Source organism: Babylonia areolata, chromosome 9 (assembly GCF_041734735.1).
Source record: "Babylonia areolata isolate BAREFJ2019XMU chromosome 9, ASM4173473v1, whole genome shotgun sequence".
Classification (NCBI taxonomy): Eukaryota; Metazoa; Mollusca; class Gastropoda; order Neogastropoda; family Buccinidae; genus Babylonia; species Babylonia areolata.
The window spans coordinates 26,639,249-26,662,102 of NC_134884.1; the positions used below are offsets into that span (position 1 = coordinate 26,639,249).

Consider the following 22,854-nt stretch of genomic DNA (forward strand, 5'->3'; position numbering starts at 1 on the left):
CTCCTTCGGAAGTTTTATGAATGTCTCAGAATATGTCTTCATAAACCAAATGACACCATGAAGAGTAAATTTGTGTTGGTTAGACAAAATCCTCTAAAAAGTTCTCACGTTTTGCTCAGATCCGCTAAAAAGTAGTTCCGAAAGTTTTAACAAAGATCTGTATATTTCATGCCTTGCCTTTCTTTCTTGTCATATCTTATTTATTTGTTTTGTTTATGTAATCATTTATTCATTTATTCAACCATTCATTCATATCGCTTTCTGTTGATGACGTTTCGATGTTATCGAAGTGTGAACCAGTTTGTTCGCTTTTCACTCTTTTGTTCCTGAAGACTACAAAAAGTAACAAAGTCAAGCGAGAGTTGTTTCCCTATCAGACCCTTTCACGTGTTGAAAGGAGAAGCGAACTGTTCTGTGTGCGACCCCATTCAATTGATTTGATTTGTGTGTTTGTGTCTGTGTTTCGCCACAAAACCAGTGAAAATGTCTGGTTCATTCACCAAAGCGGCCAAGTCGTACCAGAAGGTACACAGGGAACGTGGACAGGTATGGAAAATGGCTGTCTGAAATCAGCGTTTTTTGAGTTCCTTTTTTTGTGTGTGCCTCATTTATAAATATATTTGTGTTTAGGTGCTGTGCTTGGATCCAAAACATAGTACATGTCTCTGTATGCAAAAGAAACTTGATCTCTGCTGCCATTGGCATTTAATATAAACAAGATGGAATGTATCGCTGAGGACTGTGCTTAAAAGTCAAAGACTGAAAGAGAGTCCTATTATAATAATAGTAATAATAATATAATAATAATGATAATAATAATGTACATTTATATAGCGCCCTTTCTCTCTAAGAGCTCAGGGCACTTTACATGAAAGAAAAATATTACAAATTACATAAAACATTCATAACCACTCTTTCTCAAAACCCTCCCCCCCCCCCTTCCCACACACACACACACTCTCCCTTTCCCACTCTTCATACATCCAAAGTGAGCTGACATGGGTTGTGTTGGAGAACAAGGAAGCTGTGAGTGCTTACAGATAGATTTTGAACAGATGAGTTTTTAGTGATGAGCGAAAAGCAGAAATAGAATCAGAATTTAGATGCATGATTATGATGAGGAATGTTGTTCCAAATGTGAGGAGCAAGCAAAGAAGAAAGAACGTTTACCATAGGTTCTTATATTGACACGAGGAAGTTTCTATAGGTAACAGTCAAAGGAAGAGCATAGACTTCTTGCAGGAGTGTAAACACTGATAAGGTTGGAAAGATATGTAGGTCCTGCAGAGCTGGAAGCAGAACAGCATTTTACTAATATTACTATTATTACTTTTGGAGTCTCTTCCCTTGGGACTCTCACCTTCACCCCCATCACCTTCCAGCCACTGGAATTTGTAAAGAAAGGAATATTGAGATTAATGATTGAAATGGCAAAAATCTATTATAAACTGATTGTGTACCTAGCTGTAGTATCATACATGTACTGATGTAATACTGTATTGATACAATGGTAGTATGTGATTATGATTTGAATAGAAAATTAAAAAAACAAACAACAAAAAACAAACAAAAAACAACACACACACACACACACACACACACACACACACACACACACACACACACACATACACACACATACAAACATACAAACATCTAAATAAAAAAGTAAATTGGAAAAAAAAAATGAAATCATTATTGTTGTTTTTTTTCAAACACTTTATCTCTTTTCTGTTTTCACAAAATAATTGTTTATGATATTTCATTTTCAGCTAATATTACAACCATTTTCAATGCTTATAAGTTATATATATATATATATAAAAGATGAAACATCCAGCAAACATATCTGAATGCTCTCTCTCCGTCTCTCTCTCTCTCCCTGTATAAAGCACTCAAAAGGAAAAGTGTATATGTTACATCATGAAGACTTCTGAATGTATGACTTCAGCATTTTACTGTATATTCCCCTTCAAAGAGGCTGTGACCTATATGAATAAACCATCTCAATCTCAATCTCTCTCTCTCTCTCTCTCTCTCTCTCTCTCTCTCTCTCCCTCCCTCTCTCTCTCACACACACACACACACACACACACACACAGTTGTGTCATTGGTATTGTAGAGGATCACTAAAGTCATAACCATTCATGGATGTGTTTTTCTCTTGACATGTTTTCTTTACTCTTTTTTTTTTTACTCTGTTTTTTTTTTTTTCAGCCAGCCCACAGAGCACATCTGGGGCCTCTGGAGAAGAAGAAGGACTACACTGAAAGAGCAAGGTGGGTCTGAACATTAAAGTTGAATACCACTGTGGCACAATAGTAGTTCAGTCTGTATACTATGAGTGATCTTACTGTTTCATTTGCAAAATTTGGTATGTTTATGAAGTATGTCAGGACTGAGGTACTGGTATTATGTTTAGTTTAGCCTATGCAGTATGTCTGAAATAAAGTAGCAGTATACAGATACTGTTTTTATGCAGTATGTCTGGAATGTGGTATTAAAAACACTGTTCTCTAAATGTTTATGCAGGATATCTGCAGTGAGGTACTAAAAACTACTATTATGTTTATAAACAGAATGTCTCGAGTTAGGTACTAAAAAGTAATAAATGTTTCTGGATCGTACTGTGAGTATGTGATTGTCTCAGTCTGGAGTGATTAAAACTACTGTTCAAGCACAGTTCACCTTGATTAACTTCATTAAGGTATGAATGGATTCAGTTATTAACCAGTTCAGTGTCTGAGAATTCTCTGAAAGAATGAAAAAGTGCTCTGCCCTTGCCAGGATTCAGGGGCAACATATATATATATATGTATCTTTATATTTTTTTGAAAAAAACTCTAAGTCTAATTCAAATATTAGTAGTAGTAGATACAGAAAGAGAGTAATTATTGTTTTTTGTTTTCTGGGGAAAATGAATGGGGAACTTGACCCTTGGCTTTTTCCCCAGTCACATGGATTGTAGATAGCTTTTCAGGCATTTCAAAGTGAAGAAAATGATTTTTGTGCTTTAAAAACGTCTATAAAATTTCCACTCCCACAGAATGACCCAAAACGAAAACAAACAAAATATAGCTGGAACTTGGAAGTAACATGCCAGTTTGCCTCCTCTACAATGTCAGCCATCTGATCAGTGACAAAAAACATGAAAAAATAAAGGCACATGTATCCTATCCATTGCATCTAAAACCCTGGTTTTTATGAAAATCGTGGATTATTGGCTGTTGTGCATTTCTGGTAGTATTCAGTGAAAGAATGAGTTCACTGACACTTGCTGCCATGCTCCCTTCCGTGCCCTCTGACTCACATTCAATCTGTCGTCTTATGCTACTCCTCTCCCTCTCCTCCCCCTCTTCCTCCGTGGGTTGTTTTTGTTTTTGTTTTTTTCTCTGTGTGTGTGTGTGTGTGTGTGTGTATGTATGTGCTCTGTCAGTCATTGTCATCTGTTCAAAAGTGCTGTTTGATTGGATGGATGGACTGAATTGGTGTTGAAAGTAGCTGCCAGTTTCATCACTGACGTTATCACCTTCTAGTTGAAATGAATCATCAGACAAAAAAGACCCATGTCCCTCATTTTTCTTATCCATAATCACTTGCATAGCATACATTTACAAAGTTGTGTAAATCTACTGATTGAATCTACTGATCGGGACCACTGTCTTTGCTGGACAAAGTTTCCAATGCCTTTTTTGCATATATATGAGGCAAACCCCCTCCACACTGTCCAGCTGGCAAATCATTATCGAGGGGAAAATGGTTTTCCACCTGATAAATGCTCATTTGAATAGTATTTTTATCATCCAGGCACATCAAACTAACCATTCAAAGTCTGTTTATGTTCACAGAAACAAACTCCTATATATGTACAGGGATCGCGTTAACGCATGTTTTTCGCGTATTTGACGCATTTTGATTTTCGCTGACGCATTTTCACAGCGCTCACGCGTAACACTTACGCAAAACAACTTTTACTCAAGCCGTATCAATGCAACTTTAGGACTGACTTGGCAGCTAGGTTTGTGATACTGAATCAGACGGTACAAGACAAAGTGTCTGTGCATGCGGAGCACTCCGAGATGCCTACGTGACTCTTAACAGCTTGTTTGACTGCTGAACGTTACTCGGCTAGTCTACGCCATAGCGTGTTTTTTGTTTTCCATTGTATCTCATTCTCAGTCACGGAATCGACTCAATATGCAGCGCAAGTTGTCATCGTTTTTTTCGTCTAGTCGTGAAACTATTGCTCCAGAGCAATCTCCGGCTGATGCTTCTGAGCAGCTTGCGACTTCAACATCGTCGGCTTAAACCTTTGATTTAGTGTCATAGGTCTGACGCAATTCTGACTCTAACTTACGCGTTTTTTTTTGCCGACTTTGCGTAAGCTGCACGCGTTTTGAAAAAGTCTAGCGCGATCCCTGTATGTAAGAAAAATCAGAATAGATGCACTCATGCAGGATGTCTGTGAATGTCCACTACAGGCACTGTGGCAATGCTTTGTATTGGACGTCAGCTGAAGTTTATTGTATTATAGGCACTGAATGGGTTAAACTCTACAATAATGTGATTGTACAGTCTGACTGGAGAGATAATGATATTATAAAAACTACTAATCTGTATGTTTATGCAGCATGTGTGGAGTGATTATTACATATCTTGAATCTGGTATGATTTCAGAGAGCATCACAAAAAGAGAGACAAGATAAAGGCCCTTCAGAAAAAGGCAGCAGAGAGAAACCCGGATGAGTTTTATTTTAATATGGTTTCATCCCAAAAAGTGGTATGTATCTTTTGTTTTTTTCGTCTGTTTTTTGGTGCATGTTTTCCAATTTCTCTTTCTGTCTTGTCTGTCTGTTGGTCTTCTCTCTTTCTCTCTCTCTCTCTCTCTCTCTCTCTCTCTCTCTCTCTCTCTCTCTCTCTGTCTCTTTCTCTGTCTCTCTGTCTTTCTCTCTCTCTCTCTCTCTCTCTCTCTCCCCTCCCTCTTTCTCTCTCTAGATAGATAGATAGATAGATGGATAGATAGATAATTATTTTTTTCAAGATAATGCATAGATTGTGGTGGTTGTTCTATCCTGTGGAACACAGATTAAGTGCATTGATTGTGATTGTTGTTCACTCCTACTGTGGCTGACTGACTGATGGTCTGGAAACAGGATGGAGTTCACCAGGCCAAAACCACAGAGACCAGAGATGAGCAGCAGGACATGCTCCTGAGGGGACAAGACATTCGCTATGTCTCCACAAAACTCAATATTGAGAGAAAGGTATGACAATGATTCACTCATCAAATTCATAATTTCTGTGAGAAAATGTCAGCACGTGTTTTTTTGTTTTTCTTCTTTCTTTTTTCTTCTTTTCTTAATGGCACACATATGTTTCGGATGACTTAAAACCCAATAAAGAAATTACAACAACCTTAATATACTGAGCTGCAAGTGAACATATACATATAACATGTAAACATAACATTTGATGACTTATAGCCCAATAAAAAAAATAACAATTTTAACATACTGAGCAGCAAGTGAACATAATTACTTTTTAGCCGAGGTGGAACATAAGATTTGACATTTGTAGTGCATTAAATTGTATTACGCTTTTGTCACAATCAGTTTCTCTGCATGAAATTCTGGATGCTTTCCTTGGACTTGGAGAGAGCACGTCGCCACTGTAATTCACTGCTGATTATTATATTTTTCTTTCTTCAGCTCAGGTTGAATTAACGTAATGCTCCTAACAGGCTGGTCTTGATAGTTGTGCAGCTTGAGTGAAGCTTCTAACAATCAGCATTAAAAGGAAGGGAGGGGAGTGTAGGACTAGGAGGTAGCGTATACATGGAAACAGCATATCAACACATTTCACACATTTGATTCTTTTTCCACAGCTGTCTTTGCAGCTACACCCCACTCAAGGTAGGGGATAGGTGGATGTGCATGCTGGGTGTCAGTGTCTTCATATTTCTGTAACCCACTGAATGCTGACATAGATGATGTGATCTTTAACATGTGTATCTGATCTTCTGCATGTGGTGCACACACAAAGTGAATTAAGACACTAGCAGGTCTGCAGATATGTCAGCCTTGGAGAAGGGACAAACAGTTTTCGACCTTTAACTCTTGAGGCCCCTGATACTAGGCAGGATTGAACCCAGAGCCCCCAGATTGAGAGATGAATGGGTTGACCAGTCACCTCTCATGGCGAATAGAATTTTTCAAAATGATGTTTTCTCTAGAATGAATGAGTAGATGAACAATACCATGAAATAATGTCTGGTTGTGTTGCTCTCTTCATTATTCATGAGTGCATTCAATGAAAGTCCTGTTCATTGCCAATGCTCTCTGGCATATTCTTAATTGAAACCATGGGGGTTTTTTTCTTATAAAATAGGCATGTAAAGCAAATGGTTAGAACCATAAATATTAAATGTTCTAACCAAGGATCCCGAGTTTAATCCCATGCATCTCCCTTTGATGTAGATGATTATCTGAACAAGTGGCCTGGTCCCATATCTCCCTCTTTTCTCTTAACACCATTTGGATGTCCTTAAATGTGATGCTTCCATGCAAAGCTCTCACATAAAATCTCTTTCCTCAGTTTAACATACTCATACGAGTCATAGTCAACAAAATTACAATTAGACATCACTTAACCAGGGAAAACTTTGTGTTGAATTTTTAATTTTTTCTACACATGCATTCTTATTGTACTATGATCTTCAGTGTATGATTTTTTTTTCTTCCAGAAAATTGAGAAGTTGAAAGGAGAGTTGCATCTCCTTGATCCACAGTTCAGGGCAAACCGCCACACAGTGTTTGTGGATGATGACAAAGATGGTGAGTTAAGGATTCTAGGTTGTGGTTGTTTTTATGTGTTTGTGCATGTGTGCTCTTCACATAGTGTAGCAGAGTTTAATATGTATTAAAAGTCATCAGCACAGACTTGTGTACCATGTCCTATTATTCAGACTTTTTTTATAATTAAAAAATAACAACAACATTTATTCTGACTGTTGTAAGTGTCGAGTATTTAGCCCTGTGTTTGTCCTGTGGTTGAGAGCTTGGCTTGCTACACAGCACATTTCTGGTATACCATTATGTAGTAAATAGCTGTATATGTATTTAGTATCATTATTATTGTTTTTGTTTTATTGTTGTTGCTGTTATTGTTAATTTTTGTGCTGTCATTATAGTAGTAACAGTATAAGTATTATTATATTAATTAGTATAACGATTGATACCGATACAGTGCCAATCCTTGGTCAGAGAACAAGCTTTAAGTATTTTACAGAGTCAGTTGCACAACAGGCTACCTACCTGGATAGACCTGACTGGATGACAGCTGCCTTCAAGCTCACATCATTAGTTTCCTGTGTCATTTTCAGTCAGGCTCACCCTCACACATTTATATAAGAGTGGACGTTGCTACCAAATTATGCTGGGGACACCAGTTACTCCCTTGTTGCCATGTGCGCTACGTGCGTGCTGCACATGGGACTTCACTTTATCGTCTCATCAAAATGACTGGCATCCAGACCACCACTGGTGGTCCACCAAGGTTTAGTGGAGAGGGGGGATATAAATTCTGTTGAGTGTAGGACTTGATTCTGTACTCTCAGATTCTTCTCAGTGCCTTGGCTGATGGGCCACCACCACACCACTTGTTACTGAATGGTCCTGTCATTGATGCTTTGAACTGTGGTTCATGGGTGTTGCTTTTGTTGTTGAAGAGTGTGCACAATGTATGCAGGAAGAAAACCAGTGTATGTGTGTGTGTGTAAGTACATGATATATGTCTCTCTCTCTATATATATATATAATATATATATAGAGTGAGAGATGGATGGATTCATTTGCTGGATGTGTTTATTTATGCATATTGATTTGCAACAATTTATTAACTGTCTTAACTTTGAGAGTGTGTATGTGTGGCTGGTTTTAAGGTATTGACAGTATTTGTGGATTTTTGTTTTCATTTGACTAGTTTTAACCTCTGTTGTGTGCCTGATAATACAGTCTGTGTGTTTGTTATAAGCCTGTGATTGCACAAAATCCAATGTGGATTTATAAAGCTTTTTTGATTTGATTTGATTTGTACTTTATGACTTGTTTGTGTCAGTGGCCAAGGCAAAGGAAACGCTCAAGCAAACATTGAAGACAGATCAGCTGAAGCTGATGACAGTCAGTCCAGAGCAGCAGAAGGTCAGACAGAACTCTGATTTTTGTCTTAATTCCTTTAATTTCATGTCTTTTCACTTTAATGTTAGATGTGAGTGAGTTTGTGTCTTTGTGTGAGTGCTTGTCTGTAAATATGTGCATTTATTTCTTCTTCAGTTTAACGTCCATTCACTATAAGTGTTTTTAGACGGAAAGGAGTAAAGTAGTGTATAAAGGAAAGGGAATGCATGTGAATATTAGTGTAAAAAAATAATAATAAAAAGTTCACGTTATATATCAGAGGAAAAGTGTAAGAAAAAGTCTAAAGAGGTTGTGGTGTGTATTGAATGAGTTGTAATGGGAAGGAGAATATGTATATGCATATCAACAAGTATTAACCTACAACAATGTAAATATAAGTAACAGTGTGCGCATGGATATGTCTGTGTTATGTTTGTGTGCATTTGTATACATGAGAATGGGCAGGTTTGTGTAATTGAGAGAGATATTGTGAGAACACTTTCAGAGCTTTGAAAGTGGTTTTTAACACACACACACACACACACACACACACACACACAGGCTGAAGGTATAAGATGTGGATCCATAGAACACAGATATGGAACAGAGTGTGTCAATTATTAATGTAGAGACTGCTTGAAATGGAATGGGTTTCTTTTTATTTTATAGATTTGTTTTAAAGAATGTGAGTTAAGGACTGCTTGAAAAAGGAATACTTTTAGATTTGTTTTTATTTAAAGGATGTCATCAGTGAGGGTCTGTGACAATGTTTGCTGATATATATGTATTTTTAAAGGATGTTACTGAAGGTCTTTGACAATGTTTGCTGATATATATATTTTTTTTAAAGGATGTCAGTGAAGGTCTGTGACAATGTTTGCTGATGTATATGTATTTTTAAAGGATGTCAGTGAGGGTCTTTGACAATGTTTGCTGATATATATATATATATATATATATATATATATATATATATATATATATATATATGAATGTCAGTGGGGATCTGTGACAATGTTTGCGGATATATATATATATATATATATATATATATATATATATATATATATATATATATATATATTAAAGGATGTCAGTGAGGGTCTGTGACAATGTTTGCTGATATATATATATATATATATATATATATATATATATATATTAAAGGATGTCAGTGAGGGTCTGTGACAATGTTTGCTGATATATATGTATTTTTTAAAGGATGTCAATGAAGGTCTGTGACACAATGTTTTGCTGCAACAGGAGATGGAGAAGAAGTATGCCATGCTGGCCAAGAGGTACCAGAGACTGAAAGAGCTGACCACCGTTCTGGAAAAGCTGCAAGTGGCGCAGCACCTGGACAAGGTGAGTCATCATCATGATTAACCCCTTCACTGCTGAGCAGGTGGTGAAAATGAGATCAGTGTAGCATCAGCGCTTTTACTGCGTTGCCTACTGTTTGTGTACATTTCAACGATGTGGTTTATTTTGCTGAACAAAGGTAGTCATAAATTCCAAAGAAGGGGTATGGGGGGAAAAACAAAAACCTTGATCTCAGTAAGGTGGCAGCCCTTCACAGATGAGTGTACACATTGGCAGCAGTCAAAGGGTTAACTTTCACTTTGCATTATGGGTGTTATTTAGTTTAACTCATTCAAACAGCTGATCACCATTCTCTGCTTGAGCGCGACTAGCAGTCGGATGAAGAAACCTGTTCACTTTAACCGATTCGTCAGCTCACGAAAAGCATTTGAAACTGCTGGGGAAAGGAGTTAACTGGAACTTAACTTCTATCCACACTGGCACACAGTATATCTGACAACAAAGAAAGGGGAAAGAAAGTACAGCTCCCTACTTGACGTCATCATCCTGGTAATGAGAGCCTTTTTCTCCTCTGTTCTGTGTTGATCCAACAGACTCTTACATAGAAAAAATATACGTTTCTTAGTTCTGAGAGTGAAACATATGATTTTGATCAAATTGATAGATTCTTATAACAGTAAGCACACTTTGGTTAAAAACTGCTGCCTAAACAAGATTCACACCAATAACGATACAGACCTGAGCCATGAACGTCTGTTGACAAACTGAGTAGTTTCCCATTCCATGGTAGTTGCATACTTTAGTGTACTTTAGTTTCACACCAAATATGTTACAACTTCTGTATTTAGGAGTGTATACCTACCATGCTTTCACACTTCACCAAATTTTGGCTGTGTGTGTGTAGGAGTGTCTGTGTTTGAAAATGCCATGCTTTTCACTTAATCAAATTTTGACTCTGTGCACATGTGTGTGTGTGCACACCATACTTTTCATGCTTAACCAAATTTTGACTGTGTGTGTGTGTGTGTGTGTGTGTACCATACTTTTCGCGCTTAACCAAATTTTGACTCTGTGTGTGTGTGTGTGTGTGTGTGTGTGTACCATACATTTCACAATTCACCAAATTTTGACTCAGTGCATGTGTGTGTACACCATACTTTTCACACTTGACCAAATTTTGAATCTCTGTGTGTGTGTGTGTGTGTGTAACAGGACAAGGGCAGCAAGAAGAAGCTGGTGAAGGAAGAGACCAAGGAGACAGCAGCAGAATACAGGTGGTGCTTCCAAAGAAAGCGCTGAGAGACACCTGTACTTCAGTGGGCATAGGATCTGTATGTGTGTGCAGTGTATGCTTGTGCATGTATGTGGTCATCAGTGTTTGTGTGTCTGTGTACATGGTGTATGACTGTGGGGTTTGTATTGTCAGATTTTTGTGTAATATTCATAAATATTTACCTTGGTGTTGTCATGCTTATGAGAAAAAAAATGTGAATATGAATAAAGTTTACAAAAGCAGGATTGATGATAACAACTTCTCACACATTTGTTGGTATGTATGGCGGATTAGGCTGTGAATTAGAGACTGTGTTGTGTTGGTGACCAAACTTTGGATGCACACATAATTTCGAAGATGCATTATCGAAACACTGAAGGGGCTCCTCATCCTGTGGTAGCCATTGGTTGGATCATAAAAAGTAATGCGGTTGGGTTGTAAAATATCACTGTGTGGCTAGACAACATTGTACACAAATGTATTTACATTCGTTTGTTTGAAAAAAAAAAAATCACTATGTTTCAGCTTCTCAAGGAAACATCACTGTATTCAGACAAATCCATATATGCTACACCACATCTGCCTGACAGCATAACCCTACTAGCTGTTTAGGCCTTGAGCGCTTCTATTTGTGAACCACATGTCTGGGTTTTTTTTTGGGGGGTGGGGGGGGGGTTGTTTTTTGCTGGTTTGTTTTTTTGTTGGTTTTTTTTGTTTTTTTTTACAGAATTTTTCTGAGGACAACCCTTTGGTTGCCACGGGTCCTTTTTCAGAGGGTAAAGTGTGTGCAGCATAGTTTATTGCCTCAACCAAAAGGCCAGACACTTGGTTTGATTTTCCAATCAAGCTTGGATTCAAACCAAGTCTACTCTCACAGACTCTGTGGCAGATAAGCATCTTAACCTTTCCTTTGATTAGCAAATCACTGAAAATAACATTAAAGAAAAAAGAAATTCTATGCAAGTAGCCATGACATGGCCCCCTAAAAAGACATGCAGTTCATTAATACCTACTTGATTAATTTTTTGCTTTCATTATTTATTACAAATTATATCACAAGACAGTGTCAATTCCAAATCTTACAGCAGCAAAACTGTGATCGTGAGCGTGCATGCATGTGAGTACATATGTGCTCATGTATGTACGAGCACACATGCGGGTATGTGTGACCTTGGTCCTGTATGTGTTTATGGACTTAATGAAGTGTGTGCGTGTGTGGAGTGACTTAGGTCTGAGCGCGCAAGTGTGTGTTTGGTGTTTACCTGAATATGGCCATATTTGTCTGCTGGTGCACGTAATGTGCGTGAGTAAAAGAGAGAAAGAGATTGAGTAAGTGTGTGAATGTGTGCATAGGTGGGGCCTATGTGAACATGACCTTGGTGCGCAAGCATGTTCATGCATTTGTGGCAGGCAGACCCATATCAGAGTGAAACCGAGAATGATAGAGATTCTTTAGGTTTGCAGAATTTTCATGTATAAAGGTCAGTTTCCCACCTCAGTCCCCCCCCCCCCCTCTCTCTCTCTCTTCTTGCTCACTCTCCACATTTGAAACCTGTATGTACACACTCCACAAAAATAAATAAAGCAAACAAAAATGAATCGACAAACTAGGCACAAAAAAATGGGTCTGATCTTGGAATCACTGTATTTCCAGCTAAGTCCAGTCAGAAATCACTACACATCACTCGTCCACATAGTCTAAGTAAACTATAAATGCACAATGCCAAATTTAAATATGAAACCGATTCATTTGCATACAAAAACGAAAGAGGCCACATCTTTCCATGGGGGTGTAGGGGTTGGGGAGGGGGAAGGGTACCACCAAGTCCGACAACTGCTGCCATGAACTTCTTTTCCTGCCATGGAAAATAGCACACAAATGTAACACTTCACTCCACTATGTTTATAATATGTATATGCAGTAGTCATATGTAATAGAATGCATCTTAAACAATAGTTAATAGATAACTGAAAGGCTTGCTTGGCTACAACCTCACTCACACACACATACACACACACTCACTCACACTGCATTAGTATTAATCACCAAAATATTAACATGTCTATACTGATTTAGTATAAAAAGTCATGTTCTTTGTTTCTTTTCTTTTCTTATAATTACATTTTGAAATTCACATAACAGATAGAAGATTTTATGGACATGATTAATCTTTCACATCACACACACACACACACCCATCAAGTGGGGGTGTGCACACTATTCCTTTACCAACCAACTTTAAAAACAAACCATTCAGAAAAGTCAGGAAGAAAAAAAAACAAAGTGGGAAATCAATGGTTATCATGAAGATGGTACCACTGGCCATGAGCATTAGTCAGAAAAGCACAATTCCATGCCCACGCCCCCCTTTACAAACAGTATTAACACAAAAACAATTGTTGCCCCATGCCAACTAAGTCATGTACATTACACACAAGACATCTTCCAATGCTGTCCAATTATAACATTCTGGTTTATAAACATGTGCTTCATTTTTTTTTTTTTTTTTTTCAAACAAAAAAAAAGAGTCTTGGATGTGGCGATCGACTGCGGCTGCAGATGTAACATGTACGAGTATTACACAAAAGAACATACAACAGCTGTCCCTCAAGAAAAGAGTGCAATGTGAAGAAAAGTATGGAGTTCAGTCATGTTTTCCAATGGGTCCTCTCAAGCTTACAGTTCGCTGCATTTTTAATCAATTGAGAATCCAAACCATTTGGGAATATGGATCAATGCGAGAGTCTGATCAACGGAAAATGAACCTAGCAAACATATACCCCTTGATTTTCTCAACAGATTTACACAAAATCTCTGGATCAACCTCCGAGGTTATTTCCAAAAATTTACAGAAAACTTTCATCTCTGATGGGGGTGGGTTAAACTTCCATGCAAAAGAGGCTTTGGATGGGTATGGTTTTTCTTTATGAATCAATAAGAGAAGGTGGAAGGGAACAGAGGAGGATCATCTCCACCAGAAGCAAGATTCCAAAGCCCATGGAACAACTTTTCAGTCCGGCCAATCCACAATCCATGGTAGGTGGCCTCTACAAATTATGCATGTGTCTCTTTTGACTACACACAAAACAAGGGCAGGGAAAGCAGATGCATCATAAAATTGATTAGGCCACAAAGAATACAAAATGTGACTAACTTAGCAACTACAACGGTCAACGATTGATCCAGGATAAAGTTTAACAATCAGTCTGCAACTTCATGTTGAACAAGTGTAAACAAGTGATAAAATGTTGAAAGGTTCTGTAACAAAATGCACAGCTCCACACATTTGTGTGCCAATTTACTGCTAAACTTGAATGCTAAAAACCGAAGGTCTCCAAAAATTTTTTTTAAGTTTTCCTATTTCAAGTACTGCTGAATAAATGCCATTTCAAGGCTTCAAACACACACACACACACACACACACACACATTCAATGTATCTGCTGATTCAGGTTCACAACTTAAGACTGCTGTAAGGTCAATTACTAAAACAAATTTGAAGTTTCCCTTTCCTGTTGAGTGAAATGTGTGGTGCTTTAGGTCAAATTCAACATTTAAAAATAATTTAATATATTAAAAAAAAATTTAATAAAAAAAACAGGGAGACAACAACATCATGTATCATCACAACAACCAATTGAGCATTGTCAGTTCATATCAATGATTCATGCAGCACACAAAAATGAAAACTGTCAAGACAAACTGGAACCATGCTTGAATGTTAATCAGATATAAAACCCACCCCCCACTTGCCATACTGCTCAATGTTTTAGATACCAGCTGTGACAGCTTCATTCATCATCATTTTGTGTGAGTGTGTATGTGTCATGCATGAATACATAAGTTTGTGTATGCCTTTGCACACTCATGTGTGCTTGCACAAAGTGTGTGAGTGTACCAAATTCATTCATATTTAAATTCATCTTTGTCAATCATTTGTTTGAAACAGTTCACAGAAATGTACAAAAATTATCCTTGACAAAAATGACAAATCCAAATCGGGATGTAAAAATCTATTCATATTTTGGGTTGCTGTGTTGCATAGTTTGCTTGACTTTGTTTCAATTTCAATGCATTTTGACAAAACTAAGAGCGTATTTGAATCAAAGCACCAAATTTGATACAGGAACTGAGGAAGTATACATTACAACAGATGCATATTGTAAATATTTCTAACCCCAAAAGCTCTACTACTTGTTTTGGTTTTTGTTGTTGTTGTTTTTTGGGAAGAGATCACAGAATCAAGTATACTTCATGCACATGAGCACACAAACACACACACTGATGCAGCATGACAAAATAGTTAAAACAAATTTCATAGCTGGTTTGCCTCAGTTCAACATGGTACAGTATATGACACCAAAACATATTTCATAGCAAGTATCCCTCCAAATTAAACTGAAAAAAAGAAAAGAAAAAAAAGTACCATCCATTTTTTCCCTCAAGAGAAATAAATTCATAGTGTAAATCTTATAACATCATTCAGTGCTGTTTAGAGGAGTGGGAAGTTTTCTATGTACATAGGCATAGTGTATCACAATCTAAAAAAACAAAACAAAACAAAAACCAACAATGAAAAAGCAACATTTTGAACATAATATGAACATTAAACAGTCACCAGGAAAAAAAAAAGAAGAAAAAAAATGACACAAAAGCAACACACACTCAGGACATGTACCTCTTCTCTCTCTCTCTCTCCTATCCCAGTTCTCCCACCTCCAAACCTCTTTCCATCTCATGTTCTTGTTCTTGTTGCTTATATGTAGTTATAGTCCAGCCGAACACTGGGGGCCTTATCAGGACTGTCACGCCATATCTTTCCCTCTCAACATTTACATTATGTTAACATGTACACACATAATTTCTACTGATTATAACACATATTTCAACCTAACCTGTTGTTTTTATGTTTTGACAGGTCTATGGTCCAACACCCACTGACATGATGGTACCACAAATCCAATACCTTCTGTAATTCTGTAATAAGCTGAGATATTTCATTATAAATTTACTGACACCAATAAACTATAAAGTGTATGACACAAAACCATACATTCAGCAACCAAAGAAAACCCTCACTTTCACCAGAATCTAGACTGATCAACTAACACTTAGTGAGTTCTGTCGATGAAAGCTTCTGTAAAAGCCCAGAACATATGCATGCTGGTGAAATAGTAATTTAGTAATATTAATTTATCCAACAAAAAAAAGTTATAAGAATGGTAATAATAGGACTGATGATATGATGATGATAATGAAAGAGTATAATTTAACATAATAAAATGCCATACCTTCTTTGTTAAAATAAAAAATCAAAGTGATATATACAATAGAACAGATACTACTACTGGTAATTCATAATCATGATAATAATTTCTTAAAACTGTAAAAAATAAATAAATAAAAAAATAAAATTTTTAATATAAATAACAATTAAAATTAAAAAGCACTGTACATACTATTACAATGGTACTAATCATTCACACACATACTCAAGATCAGCTTACAAGGAAGACTGAAAAGAAAAAAAGAAGAAGAGAAAGCCTGCACTGATAAATGACACTGCAAAATTACAGGTGTGAAAAAATGACCGTTTCTTGGAGTTGGAAATAAGGTGAGTTTTTAGGGCCGACTTCAACTGGATCAAGGTTTTGCCGATGAGAAAGGGAGCGGTTGTACCAAGCAGATGTCCAGAGACAGATAAAGAGCAGCAAAAAATGCTGGACTGTTTGACTCTAAGGGATACACATGCGTGACAACAGTAGATCTATCTGTAAGGAACACATCCCCCCCCCCCACCCACCCGCACCTCCCCCAAACAATCACAGATAATGAACAAATGCTATAAAAGTATAAACTATGGAACACATTCCCCTACAACAATCACAGATAATGAACAAATGCTATAAAAGTATAAACTATAAAAACAGAATACATCTCAAACTTAAAAATCAAATTCAATGCACAGGGAACAGTACAAGAGACTGAGTTAATCAATGTAGGTGCTATTACTCACTGCTATCTAGAAGCAAAATGTGGAGTACACTGCAGTACTATCACCCAAGAAAGAACTTATCAAGTTATTTATATATGACAATGAAGTCATCATCATTTAACTTAGTCCATAAACAATGCCATCATTTTAAAATAAAAAAAATAAAAAGGGAATACATGTGACAAACTCCTCTCTCTCTCCATTTTAACATAATTGTATAATGACAAAGCACCCTCACTGTGTGTGGCAATACAATTTATAAACTCCAAACCATCAAATGTGTATACATACAACACATACACAGGTCTACACACACACAGTGTGTGTGTGTGTGTGTGTGTGTGTGTGTGTGTGTGTGTGTGCATTGATGCAAATCTAAGGAGTGCTCACGCATTCTGTCAAAGAGAGTGAGAATGTGTGTGCATGTGTGTGTGTGTTTGCTTTTGTGGATGCAACTCATGTGCATATACTATACTGAATGTATCATATGTATGCTAATAATGACGTGAACAATGCAAATTACAATACAAACTTGTGCACATGTATAATTCAACCACTACCCCAAATTCTACAAACCTCAACAAACCATAATTTTCATGAAATATGAATCATGAGTATAGCTTCTGATCATTACGAGCAGAAACACACACATACATGTATGTATACACATCTATACATTCATGTCTGCACACACACACACACCCACACACACACACACACACACACACACACACGCACACATGCACACACACACATGCACAAACACACACATTTATAAATACATCCTTCTCCATGTAAGATCACTTGTGCTCTTGTTCTGAATCCCTTTTTCAAATACACAAACACATTTTTTAAGAAAAAAAATCAACCAGAAGACCAAAATGAAGGCAAATACTAGAAAAAAAAAAAGGAAATATTCTTCATTTTGATTCAATCCCATAATTTCCATTTATTTTAAATAAGATTCTTAGGCCATCCTCACACATTATATATTATGTATAATATATATGTATAGATAGATAAATATAATATATATATATATATATATATTCATTCAGTGATTCACTCTCAAGTGTCAATGTGTGTGATCTGAATAATTAATTAAACAATAGGTCTACTTCAATTTTGATTTCTTTTTGTTTGAATTGTAAAGATGAAAACATATATTGGAACTGGTCAGTGGGATGAAAAAGAGTTTGACAAATTATATAGATCTCCAAACTGATAATATAAATTTATGGCGTTGCATAGTGGAAAACTGATACAGTGATACTTTTTAAAGCAAATTCTGTACCTGCCCCTTTGAGGAGCATACATTATCATTACACATATATATATATACATATAACAAATCCTCTGTTCACAGAAGTAAAATGAGGAAAGATAACGAGGGAAAAATATACATTATAATGTCAGAAAAGCAGAGTTAATCCCCATTTTTTTTTTTTTTTTAAATTGATCATTTAAACAAACAATAAGACAAGAATCTAAGAACAACTCAATAACAAACCATGAAGACATGATTCATGAATTTAAAAAAAAACCAATTCACTAATAAAAACAACAAACCACAAACAAAATAAGAACCATGGTATACATGTATAAAAAATATATATTAAAAAAAAGCATTGATCAATTTATCAAGCAAGAAGACAAGAATCTAAGAGCAACCCACTTACATGTATATAATATAATAAACACACAAAATAAGGACCATGTTTTTATGACGGTATGCATGCATGTATATATACAATACCATTCATACCGAATGTACTGCCATTTGTAATGTGCATACACAATGCTAAAATTACACAAGGAAAGAGATTAAAAGACTGTGCTGTGAAGTGTGGTGCCCAGTTTTGACTTTATAAAACAGCTACTGGTCCTATTTCATCTTTTTGGCTAGTGTATACTGTATGATAGTTATATTTGACTAAGAACAGCAGAGGAGGCATCTGCTGTCCTGACTACCTGGCTAGAATTTCATTATACTATAGCTGAGAGTGTCTTGACCAAGTTACATCTCCATTCTCTCAGCCAAGAGTGTTTTAGGACAGTCAGTGTTGGGATGGTTTCCAAAGGCCAAGAAGCCCCCAAGCTGCAGCGCTAAGACTAGCACCAGTGCAATCTCACCTCCTAATTTCAAAATCATAGTCCTCAAAAGACTAAGCTGTAAATGCCTCCCCATTGCAGTGGAGAAACCATTGATCTTTCAGATCTCAATTTGTCGTTGACCCCACTGTAAGCTTATGTCAATCTGATTCTGAGCATTTGCCAGAATGCATACAGGCTGAATGTGGAGGTAAAGCCCTATGATACTCTCTAGTTATTGATTTTTACTTGTATTATCTCATTCATCATTTACCAGAACGGGATCCATGTGATTTCTATGCCCTGTGCTCAGTTCAGTTCTGTTACTCAAGGAGGCATCACTGCACTCAGACAAATCCATATACACTTCACATCTGCTAAGCAGATGCCTGACCAGCAGCGTAACCAAACGGGCTTAGTCAGGCCTTGAGGCCCTGTGCACTATTCATACCAAACAACACAAAATATGACATCTCACAAACTACACAAAATGGCACACAAATTCACACACACACACACACACACACACACACACACACACACACACATTGTAAGGCCTTGTCCTTTTCTTTTTTTTTCTTTTAGTTTATAAATTACCTCCAGAAAAGAAAATGACCATATAAAAGAGTTACTCCAAATCTGGATCATCCATGCAATTCTACCATTCATGTGTATGATATTACTAAAATCAAGAAAATTCAGAATATGAGAGTATGGCTGGTTCAATAAAACCAAACATGATCAAAATATAGACCAATAGAGTTACACTCTGAGATAGTGCAGAAGTCTAGAACTTGATGTAATTTGTAATTTAATAAATTTACAAAATAATAACTGGATGTGGGAAAGGGTGAACTTGTTTTTAACCTCCATTCATCAATTTCATGTAAAGAACTTTTCATTCAAACTGAAAGTATCAAACTGTATTTCAAGGATCAACTCTTGAAAAAAAATCCAATTCTTTCTCAAAGTTTCTATTTCTATTCATGTTTAAATTTCCACTCTAATGATCACACTGGCCGCAAAAACTCCAGAAATAAATAACTGCAGCTGACATGTGCAATAGTCTTACTAAGATTTTTTTCCCATGGGGTAAAATAAGTTTTATCTATTTACAGCCTGAAACCAGTGAAAGGTTAAATTGTTCTTGATTTTTTTTTTTTTTTTTTTTAAATGAAAGCATACTCATCCCCACAGAACAAAGGCTGCAACCAATGCAAGGCACATGTATACATTGTAACTGTGTAACTGTAAGACAGTTAACGTGCACAATCTATTAATATCACTAACAAGTTATAGTCTCAAATTACCAACACACACACACACACACACACTCAAATCTCTAAATGACCTTCTTTATACTTTTATAGTCATAATTTGCCAAGTCCAATGCATGTGTGTGGATACAAATTTACACTATGTTGAATTATGTAACACTGTTTTGTAAACATACCCATCAAGCAATTAATGCAAAAGATATACACTATAGTACAACTTTGGATACCCCTCCCTCCCCTTCCCTCATTTTTCAACTCCCTTCCACGAACACACTCAAGAAATCTGCAAAGAAATGAATGGCTTTTAGCCAATCAGTTTACCGTGCATTATCTAAACATGTTTAACTTTGTTTTTGTTGTCGACATGTCTTCAAAATTTCTGCTAATCCATCAAAACTTGAGCAGTTTGCCTCTTAACACTGAGGTAATGTTTTGAAGTGAAGTCATCAGACCATTGAACATGCTATGTATGAACTACACAACACATCACTCAATATTGATTCTCCTCAATCCACCCCTTCAGGGTAGTTGGTAAAGGAAGTTGCTGGATATGATCATAACGAGTGTACTGACGAATTACAAAGCGGCACAGATACTGAAGGGAGCGCACTTGGGTGAAACGAGACACTGGTTTTGTGAGACGCACAGGAAATGATGGAGCACCTGGAGACCTTGACCGTGAATAGCAAAAAATACCTGTTTGAGAATCATTCATTGAATGTTCAATTAAGTCCACAATGGTAGGATATCCTTCAGTGTCTGGCTGAGCATAGAAACTGAACATTCCGTTGCAATGTTCAATGCGAGTGTGGAGTGTTCGTCCATACGATCTGAAACTCAGACTCAACAAGTAGCGTTCATCTGAACTGTCACGCACTAGAAATGCCCCGTCAGATTGATGAGCAAGCTTTTCCTCTGCTTCATTACGTGTGATAGGTCCCCAGTACCACCCAAATTTAGAAAGTCGAAGAAGTTCATGGGTAAGACTCCACATCCTTGGAGCTTCATGTTCTGAATCTTTATCCAAGTCACTTTCGCAGGTGCCTGGAATCTGGGTGTGGGTAAAACTATTTTCTTTTTTATTTCTCCGCTTACAAGTCTGAGAATCACAACCACCACAAGTATGTAGAGAAGTTTCCCCTCCAACAACATACATGTCATGACTGAACTTTGCACTGTCTTTTGTCCAACAAATGCCTTTTTGTTTGCCTCCCTCATAATCACAACAGTCTGAGTCACCATGCCAATCGGATTCACTGAGTTTTGACGATGCATACGGTTGCAGAAATGAAGAAAGATTATCACTGCTGCTCGAAACTGGGTTTGCTTGCCTATCTGGTTTGTCACATAAACTTGACAGGTATCTGCTCCTTTGCTTCGATTTTCTCGTCTCTGCTCTTGAGATGATTTGAGATTGCGAAGCATCTTCAAAATGACAGTCCTCTGACGAGTCGGTTTTGCGACGAAACGATGGAGTAAATTTTCGACGTAAATTACGGAGAAGTCCAGTCCTGTCCCGTCTCTTTGGACTGGCAGTTTCAAATGCATTTTCATCTGTATGGTTTGATCTGGACACTACCTGAACCGTCGAGTCGTTCGGCATTTTTGGATGATCAGCAATACTTTCGATCTCCGTTTCTCTCGAACTCAAGTTCGACGATTTTGAAGTCTCACCTCGAGATCTTCTACTCGTTGGCAGTATAATGTCTTTCAGGCTTATTTTCTTCATTATCTTATCATGTTTTTCTTGGTGTTGACCATTTCTCCAGCCACTTACGATCCCAAATTCCTTGCAGAATAAATGTCACTCTGCTGTCGAAGCCGATTACGCATGCGTGACACATTTCTTCCGTGTTTTTGGTTCGGAATATCTTTTGCTTCCGTTTGTCTTATATCAAGCTGATTTTAAATATATTGACTCGAAAAGACGAATCTCGATCAGTTAGATGTGATCTAGATGTACTTTGTTTAAACTCTTCACATATATCATATATCATTTCAACCAAACACACACAAAAAAATTAACTGCGGAATAACTAATAGGTTCAAATGGGGTCAGACGGTCATAGCGAGGTCACTGTAAAATCAAGCAGGATTCTCATGACCATTTAGGGGGAACAAAGAAAGCTAATTGACTAACACAGCCAGTACAAAAATCGAACACTACTGACGCAAAATAAACGGGGGAAAAAAAACAGAGAGAGAGAGAGAATTTGTCCAAATACAACAAAACAGGTGTCAACCCAAAGTGCCCCCTCCCCTCCCAAGCTGTAACCCCACCTCCTCCCCATTCCTCCCCTACATTTTCTCCCGCAGTTTAGATTTTTGAAAGCATCATTATTGTATTGAATTTTATTCTGTTCTGTTCTATTCTAGTCTATTCTATTCTAACCCCCTCCCCAATATAAGTTCTTCCGGCCCTACACTTTCTCCCGCACTGGGTTTCGCCGGATTTCTGAAACTGAGCATCATTGTTGTATTGTATTCTGTTGTATTCTGTTCTACTGCATCGTATTACAACAGGACGGCGGGTGGTTAAAGCGCTGGACTTTCAAGTTGAGGGTCCCTGGTTCGGATCTCCGCGGTCACGGTAACAGCGCCTGGCCGTAGTGGGTAAAGGGTTGAGATTTTTCCGCCGATCTCCCATGTCAACATAATGTGCAGAACTGCGGCACGTTAACGTTCCTATAATCCATCATGTCAGCGTTCGGTGGGTTAGTG

The 22,854-nt window shown here is 37.2% G+C and overlaps 2 protein-coding genes across 2 annotated transcripts; one reads left to right on the top strand and one right to left on the bottom strand.

Moving 5' to 3' along the window:
* Positions 1 to 355: 355 nt before the first annotated feature.
* On the top strand, positions 356 to 11,015 carry LOC143285804 (uncharacterized). Its single transcript, XM_076593231.1, has 8 exons — positions 356 to 546; positions 2,218 to 2,279; positions 4,678 to 4,780; positions 5,154 to 5,264; positions 6,743 to 6,833; positions 8,116 to 8,198; positions 9,438 to 9,539; positions 10,710 to 11,015. The coding sequence occupies exons 1-8, from the start codon at positions 484 to 486 to the stop codon at positions 10,794 to 10,796; spliced, it is 702 nt and encodes a 233-aa protein (XP_076449346.1). The 5' UTR covers positions 356 to 483; the 3' UTR covers positions 10,797 to 11,015.
* Positions 11,016 to 12,396: 1,381 nt separating this feature from the next.
* Positions 12,397 to 21,945, bottom strand: LOC143286167 (suppressor of cytokine signaling 5-like). Its single transcript, XM_076593783.1, has one exon. It carries the CDS (start codon positions 21,860 to 21,862, stop codon positions 20,624 to 20,626), a length of 1,239 nt encoding a protein of 412 aa, XP_076449898.1. The 5' UTR covers positions 21,863 to 21,945; the 3' UTR covers positions 12,397 to 20,623.
* Positions 21,946 to 22,854: the final 909 nt, after the last annotated feature.